This window comes from Gekko japonicus, unplaced genomic scaffold, assembly GCF_001447785.1.
Source record: "Gekko japonicus isolate JY-2015 unplaced genomic scaffold, Gekko_japonicus_V1.1 scaffold4045, whole genome shotgun sequence".
Lineage (NCBI taxonomy): Eukaryota > Metazoa > Chordata > Lepidosauria > Squamata > Gekkonidae > Gekko > Gekko japonicus.
This window is the reverse complement of record NW_015175491.1, coordinates 52,097-60,776: the sequence shown is the minus strand read 5'-3', so window position 1 is coordinate 60,776 and position 8,680 is coordinate 52,097. Positions and strand designations below refer to the sequence as shown.

The following is an 8,680-nucleotide window of genomic DNA, read 5'->3' as shown; positions in this document are numbered from 1 at the left end:
CGTCTGCTCGGCATGCAGAAGGTCCTGGGTTCGATCCCCGGCATCTCCAGTTAAAAGGGCCAGGCAGTCGGGGATGGGGAAGACCTCCGCCTGAGATCCCGGGGAGCTGCTTCCAGTCAGAGTAGACAATACTGACCTTGACGGCTGGACGGTCTGACTCAGTATAAGGCAGCTTCCTGTGTTAACAACATTCAAGGGGGGAGCCGTGGCTCACTGGTAGAGTGTCTGCTTTGCGTGCAGAAGGTCTCCGGTTCAGTCCCCGGCATCGCCAGTTGAAAGGACCGAGTAGGAGGTGAAGGGAAAGACCTCTGCCTGAGACCCTGGAGAGCTCATTCGGGGGAAGGGCTGTGTTTCAGTCGGAGAGACTCTGCTTGGCACGCAGAAGGTCCCGGGTTCAATCCACGGCATCTCTCGTTCAGGGTGTAGGTGATGGGAAAGACCTTTGCTGTAGACCCTGGAGAGCGGCTGCCAGTCAGAGAAAGACAACCCTGGCCTTGATGGACCAAGGATCAGACTCAGTAGAAGGTGGCATCGTGTGCGTCTGTGTGTGTGCGATCCACTAGGTTGGATCAGTCCCCTGTAAAAAGACAGATCTCTGGATCTGGGCCCCGTGAAGGGCATGCCTGTCTGCTTCTTGCCTTGCCTCCGATGGACCCGCCAATGTTTTAATTTCCCCGTCCCTCCAATCCCGTGAGAAATCTGAATATACATTGGACGCCGAAATGGCATTGGACGCCGAAAACAATGGCCAAATGCTTGCCAAATGCTTCTAGCATATGTTGGAGATGTGGATGTAATGTGGGATCTTACCTTCACATATGGTGGAGGTGTGATAAGTTACAAGCATTTTGGGGAAAAAATACACAAGATCTTTTTAGAGAAATTTAAAATTAATATCCCTCTAATGCCTGAAACATATCTACTTAATATGATTCCGGACAATATAAAAGACCACAAACATATAATAGTATACACCTTAACAGCAGCAAGAATTCTGATGGCTAGACGTTGGAAGTCGAAAGCCATTCCATCTATAAAAGAACTTAAACACAAGATTCTGGATATAGCGGAAATGGACAAGCTGAGTTTAGCATTGAACAATAAACCAGAGGATATCTTCTGGAATAGATGGAAGATAGTCTACGATTGGCTAAAACACAAGAAGATAGAATAATAATTAGTAAACGCTAGTATAAAATTAATAGATTGAAAGTAACAGATGGACTTTTATTTGGAAGTTATGTATAACTTAATAGTTGACTTATGTATGATTTTGATGTGAAAGGAAAATAAATTTATTTTAAAAAAAAAAGAAATCTGAATATACACTGTTGGCGCCAACATCCTTCCTTCCCCAGAGTTTCCTACACTCCCATCTCCTCCCTTGTGTGGGGTGAGAGAGATGCTGGTGCAGGAAGGACAAGAGAAGAAGAAGAGAAGAGATTGGATTTATACCCCGCCCTTCACTACCCAAAGGTGTCTCAGAGCGGCTTACAAACTCCTTTCCCTTCCCCTCCCCACAACAGACACCCCTGTGAGGTAGGTGGGGCTGAGAGAACTCTAACAGAAACTGCTCTTTTTCAAGAACAGCTGTGCCAGAGTTATGGCTTGCCCAAGGTCATCCAGCCAGGTGCAAGTGGAGGAGTGGGGAATCAAACCCGGTTCTCCCAGATTAGAGTCCGCGCACTTAACCACTACACCAAATTGGTTCCTCCTGGCAACTGACCCCTCCCCACCCTCTCTCTTCCTATATGTAATGGCTGAGGAAGTTCTGGTTCACTGTATCTGAAGAAGCGTTCTTGCACATGAAAGAGAAAAGAGAGAGCTGAGCAGCCTTGCCAGTAGCTGGTCGCCTAGGGCGATCCCCGGCTGCCTCCAGGCGACCAGACTTTTGCAAACCGGGAATAGTGTGAAGTCTTATTGCAGACGATGAATGCGCCGCAGGATGAGAAGAGGTACACAGGCAGGGCTGACTGATGAGTTCACGTTTGTAGACTTCTTCTGAGCTGGGAGAAAGGAGAGGTGTTGGGGTCAGATAGGAGACAAAAACTGAGGTGCATGTGCTGTAGTTTCTTGCATCGAGGGAGAGGCCCCTTGTGCATCAGGGAAGCGCCACCGCTGCAAATCCGGGGGATTCAGCCCAGTGTGACTTATATGCCTGCGGGGAAGGGTCCATCTTATCCTAACTGCTTGGAATGCTGGAAGGCAGGAAAGCTGAATATGCTTTAAATAATAATAAACAAAATACCATTCGATTTATTCTTCTCTCCAAAGGAACCTCATGTGTAGTGGGTGGATCCCTCTAGTTTATCCTCACAACAACCCCTGTGTGGTAGGTTAGGCTAATAAATGGTGATTGGCCCCTGGTCACCCAGGAACCTTCCTGCCAGGGCAAGGCTTCGAACCCAGGCCTCCCTCTCCTGGTCCAACCACTGTGCCTCACTGTCTCCCGAATTTCCAGCAGGCTAGCTGGATCTCGTCAGATTTCGGAAGTTAAGCAGGGTCGGCCGTGGCTAGTACTTGGAAGGGCGACCTCCAAGGAATACCAGGGCCATGACGCAGAGGCAGGCCATGGCAAACCACCTCTGAAACGTCTCTCGCCTCAAAAACAAGTCTGACTTGCCACCTAGTGGTGCGTAACGCTAAAGAGCTAGAACTTCTGGCTGCCAGACAGTCTTAGGATCTCCTGGCTATACTACACACAATGCCATACAATAATTAGTATTTAATTAATGATTATTACTTAAAATGTTTAATTCCCGAACACTCATCTCCCCTCTTTCTCGGCAGCACTACACGTCGGACGCTGACGGACTGTGCACACGCCTCATCAAGCCCAAAGTCATGGAGGGCACGGTGGCCGCCCAAGACGAGTTCTCGCGCAGTAAGTACTGCACGTGGCAGTGGCGGTGTGGTTGTATTTGGGGGTATGCTCGTATTTTGAGGTGTGCTCACACTCGCCTAGTAAGTGCTGCGTCAGGAATTGGTGGTGTGCTTGTATTTCGGAGTGTGCTCTCATCATATTTGTGGTGTGCTCACACTAACCCAGTAAGTGCTGCATGAGGAATTGGTGGTGTGCTCGTATTTTGGAGTGTGCTGGTGTTTTGAGGTATGCATGCATTCTCCCAGTAAGTGCTTCTCAAGGAACTGGTGGTATGCTTATATTTCGAGGTGTGTTCACACTTGCCCAGGAAGTGCTGTATGAGGGATTGGTGGTATGCTCGTATTTTGGAATTGGTGGTACGCTCGTATTTTGGAATTGGTGGTATGCTCGTATTTTGGAATGTGCTTGTGTTTTGAGGTATGCTTGCATTCTCCCAGTAAGTGCTGCACGAGGAACTGGTGGTATGCTCGTATTTTGAGGTGTGTTCACACTCACCCAGTAAGTGCCGCGTGAGGAATTGGTGGTGTGCTCGCATTTTGAGATATGCTTGCATTCTCCCAGTAAGTCCTGCATGAGAAATTGTTGGTGTGTGCTCATATTTCGAAGTGTGCTCAGCATATTTGTGGCGTGTTCGCACTCGCCCAGCAAATACAACATGAGGAATTGGCAGTGTGCTCATATTTTGGGGGTGTGCCCCTGTTCCGCGGTGTGCTTGCATTCGTCCAGTAAGTGCTGCATGAGGAATTGGGGGTGTGCTCATATTTGGGGGTGTGCTCGCACTCGCGAGCACAGATTGGCCTTTTCATCCATTGCCCTCGTGTGTCCCTCCTTCCTTTTCCAGGCGGATGGGCCCTCAACATGAAGGACTTGAAATTGCTGCAGGCCATCGGCAAAGGAGAATTTGGAGGTAAGTTGGTCTCGTGGTTGGATGTACCTCTCTTGCCTTTGAGCGGGAAGGGTAGAATTCAGAGGCCTGCAAGAGGGCGGTATGGGGGAGCTAGGGAGAGGAGAATAAATTTAGAGAGAGGCCGAAATGACTATTCCTTCCTGAAACTGAGCAACCGGCTTGTCGTTTTGCGAATGCGTCCAGATGGCGAAGGAAAACATAAAAACGGACTTTAGATGGAGATAAGCGATAATTACTGGATCAGGGAAAGCGACATGAACCCAGAGAGGGAAATAAAGAAATAACGCACAACTGGTGCAAAGTAGAAGGAAATTATCTCCCCCCCCAATTTGATAAGCGGGAAACATAATTTGATAATCATTCTCAGTTAAACGACGGCGTTGGCGGTGGGATGGCATAAACCAAAGGAACTGATAAGGAATCCATGAGAGTGGAACAAAATGGACTTTAGGGGGCAGATAAAACCCCAGGGCCCTGGGGGGCTGGGAAAGGGGGCGCTCTGGTTTTCCAGTAAGTGGAATGAAATGGCTAGGATGAGGGGGTCTGTGATTTTGGAGGGGGGAGGACATGAAGCAGCATTATACTGAGTCAGACCCTGGTCAGTTTTGCCCACTCAGACTGGCAGCGGCTCTCCAGGGTCTCAGGTGGAGGTCTTTCCCATCAGAAGCAATGGGTTGGACTTAAATCCAAAGAGGTTTTTTAGCTAAACATTAGGAGGGACTTCCTGGCAGTTAGAGCAGTTCCTCAGTGGAGCAGGCTCCCTCAGGAGGTGGTGGGCTCTCCTCCTTTGAAGAAGAAGAAGAAGAGATTGGATTTATACCCTGCCCTTCACTCCCCAAAGGTGTCTCAGGGCGGCTTACAAACTCCTTTCCCTTCCCCTCCTCACAACAGACACCCTGTGAGGGAGGTGGGGCTGAGAGAGCTCTTGACAGAAACTGCCCTTTTTCAAGAACGGCTCTTATCAGAACTACGGCTTGCCCAAGGTCATCCAGGCAGGTGCAAGTGGAGGAGTGGGGAATCAAACCCGGTTCTCCCAGATTAGAGTCCATACACTTAACCACTACACCAAACTGGCACTTAACCACTACACCAAACTGGAGATTTTGAAGCAGAGACTAGATGGCCACATGACAGCAATGCGGATTCTGTGAATTTAGGCAGATCGTAAGGGATTGGTTGGTGCTCAGTCCTCATGGTCTTTCCGTATACACCCAGGGTAATGTTGGTCGCCACGTTGGGGTCAGGGAGGAGTTTTCCTCCAGGACACATTGACCCAGGGATCATGGAGGTTTTTTGCCTTCCTCTGGGCATAGAGCAGGGGTCACCAGGGGAGCAGGGGGTGGGTGGGGAGAAAGTGGTTGTGAATTTCCTGCATTGTGCTGGGAGTTGGACTAGATGACCCCTGAGGTTTCCTTCCAGCTCTAGGTTTCTATGTTACCTGTTGTTGTTTTTTAAACTGGTGACACCAGGAGTTGAACCTGGGACCTTCTGCACACCAAGCAGAGGCTCTGCCAATGAGCCACAGGGTCCCGGCCAGGTGGAAGGATTGGGGGAGGCGGGGGGAAGGCTTTGCTCAGGTCTGGAGACAGACACAGACACAGCCTGAGGCGACTGATGTGACTTGTACTGGCATTTACCAAGTATTTTGCAACCACCGCCTGCACAGACATGCGCCCTGACCCTGAATGACAGTAAAACCCCCAATAGACCGAAGCAACTGGCTGGAAACTGTTCTGGACTGCACAAACCATCCGACGTCCTCCCTTGGTTGTGACACACCCTGGCGTTCCAGAACGAGCAGGGGAGACGTCTGTGTGCGTCTTGACCAGCACACTGGACATTTTTATTTCTCCGCAAGAAGCTCGGGGCTGGTTCTTCCTTCCTCCCATTTTATCCTCCCCAAAGACCCTGATGGGCTGTGGGTAACTGGCCCAAGGCCATGCGACCAGCTGGAGAACACAGTGGGGAACATAAAAGCATAAGAGAAGCCAATGTTGGGTCAGGCCAGTGGCCTATCCAGTCCAACACTCTGTGTCACACAGTGGCCAGAAATACCAGGTGCCATCAGGAGGTCCAGCAGTGGGTCTGGGACACTAGAAGCCCTCCCACTGTTGCCCCCCCCCCCAAGCACCAAGAATACAGAGCATCCCTTGCCCCACACTGAGAGTTCCTACCTATACCTTGTGGCTAATAGCCACTGATGGACCTCTGTTCTTAAGAACATAAGAGAAGCCAATGTTGGATCAGGCCAATGGGGACAGAAAGGGAAAAGGGAAAAAAACCTGAACCTAGAACTTAGAATTCAGAACCTAAAAAGGTTAGTCAAGGATAGAAGAGGGCCAACTCTAAAAATCATACAAAAATATACATATATTTATTACACACAAATTAAAATAACAAAGAAGGGCCCATTCATACCTCACAAACAAATATATATATACTAACATACAAGGGCTAATGAAGTAGACGTAACGCGTTTCGGCCTTTACAGGCCTTCCTCAGAGGTCTAATACATATAGAACATATAGGCTGATATATAAAAATATAGGCAATCATACATATCCAAAATATGCAATAAAGACCAGAGATCAATTGTTCCAAAGTATAACCACTGGGCAAGGAAGAGAAATACAAAAATACAAATGAAGCCTCCAGTGTAATCACATGTCCAGTAGCCCTTCTCTCTGGTCTACTATATATTCTTCTAAGATTGTACAGCCAACTGTTCCCAATGAAGGTTCCTTAAGTTAAAAGCAGTCTTTGTTATTTTAATTTGTGTGTAATAAATATATGTATATTTTTGTATGATTTTTAGAGTTGGCCCTCTTCTATCCTTGACTAACCTTTTTAGGTTCTGGATCAGGCCAATGGCCCATCCAGTCCAACACTCTGTGGCACACAGTGGCCAAAAACACCAGGTGCCATCAGGAGGTCCACCAGTGGGGCCAGGACACAAGAAGCCCTCCCACTGTTCCTCCCCCCCCCCAGGCACCAAGAATACAGAGCATCCCTTGCCCCAGACTGAGAGTTCCTATCTATACCTTGTGGCTAATAGCCACTGATGGACTTCTGCTCTTAAGAACATAAGAGAAGCCAATGTTGGATCAGGTCAATGTCCCATCCAGTCCAACACTCTGTCACACAGTGGCCGAAAATACCAGGGGCCATCAGTGGGGCCAGGACACTAGAAGCCCCCCCACTGTTGCCCCCCCCACAAGCACCAAGAATACAGAGCATCCCTTGCCCCAGACTGAGAGTTCCTACCTATACCTTGTGGCTAATAGCTACTGATGGACCTCTGCTCTTAAGAACACAAGAGAAGCCAATGTTGGCCCATGTTGACCCATCCAGTCCAACACTGTGTCACACAGTGGCCGAAAACGCCAGGTCCCATCAGGAGGTCCACCAGTGGCCCAGGACACTAGAAGCCCCCCCACTGTTGCCCCCCCCCACAAGCACCAAGAACACAGAGCATCCCTTGCCCCAGACTGAGAGTTCCTATCTAGACATTGTGGCCAATAGCCACTGATGGACTCAAACCTGAGTCTTCCAGTTCCTAGTCGGACGCTCTAACCCCACCACCGCAATGGCTCCATCAAAGTCAATTGTTCTGTGGCCCTTCTTTGCAGATGTGATGCTCGGCGATTATCACGGGAACAAGGTGGCCGTGAAGTGCATTAAAAACGACGCGACGGCTCAGGCCTTCCTAGCAGAAGCTTCAGTAATGACGTAAGTGCCGGGCCGATTGGGAGTAAAGCGGTGTGTTATGAGGAAGGTGCGATATGGGGAAGGTGTCAGGGAAGCAAAGATGTGTCCGTAGTAGACATTCAAACAGGGTTTTCACTTGGGTGGCCTCAGGCTTCCCAAGTACTTACCGTGATTCGGCGGGGGACACAGACGTCCTCGCAGGATCATTCCCGCGGGGACAACAGACGCGCCGTACCATGCCGTCGCCAGGAAGTGATGCCGGGTGACGCTCTGGCACTGGGGCTGGAAACTCGATGGTACCATCGAGTTTTCAGCCCCATTGCCAGAGCGCCGTCCAGCGTCACTTCCTGGCGACAGCATGCTGTGTTACAGGGAGGACTAGTCCGGCCGGGGAGCATGTTTCCCCCACCGGATCGCGGTAAGTACTTGGGAACCCTAGGTGGCCTGCTCTGGATTCCTCTCAAAGACAGCTCAATAATGTGGCCTTGTGGCTGAAAGTTCTCTGACAGAAATCCTGGGACCTCCTTGCAGAACTTCAGAACGTAAGAGGAGCCATGTTGGATCAGGCCAGTGGCCCATCCAGCCCAACACTCTGCGCCGCACAGTGGCCAAAACCCAGGTCCCATCAACTTACCTAGAGTTCCTTGCGGGAGGCCATAATGTCTCTGCCAACGTGATTTACTTCATTTCCCCCCCGCCTTTTTCCCCCGTGGGGACCCAAAGTGGATTATATCCATCTCCTCTACTCCATTTTATCTTCCCAACTGCTCTGTGAAGGTCGGGATAGGCTGAAAGTGCGCGACTGGCCCAAGGGCATAATTTTTTTTTGTTTTTTTTATAAATGTATTTTCCATATTTTCACCTTTACATTGTATTTATCCATCTATATATCTAATTCCCAACTTGCCCCCGGAGTGCGGATCGCTAAATCAGCGCTCCGGGGGCAGCTGGGGGGCTGGGGGAGGTTTGTGCACTCTTGGGGCAGTCCCCAGGGGTGCACAAAAATGTAAAAACTAAAAAAAAATATCGGGGGGGATGTTTAAATCCCCCCGAAAATGAAAGAGCGCTCTGTGCGCCTGCGCACAGAACGCTCTGTAGCCGACCTCGCCGCCGCCGCCTCGGAGGGAGGCAGACAGGCAGGCGGGCGGGGAGCGGAGGGGAGGTCCGGCTTCGCCGCTGCC

The 8,680-nt window shown here is 49.9% G+C and overlaps 1 protein-coding gene across 1 annotated transcript in view; it reads left to right on the top strand.

Moving 5' to 3' along the window:
* The window catches only part of CSK (c-src tyrosine kinase), a 42,816-nt gene that overhangs the window by 18,916 nt on the left and 15,220 nt on the right, over positions 1 to 8,680 (top strand). The window contains exons 5-7 of the mRNA XM_015425990.1: positions 2,791 to 2,884; positions 3,726 to 3,791; positions 7,421 to 7,520. Of these exons, the coding sequence (XP_015281476.1) occupies positions 2,791 to 2,884; positions 3,726 to 3,791; positions 7,421 to 7,520 (260 nt within the window). The remainder of the gene's footprint in view (positions 1 to 2,790; positions 2,885 to 3,725; positions 3,792 to 7,420; positions 7,521 to 8,680) is intronic.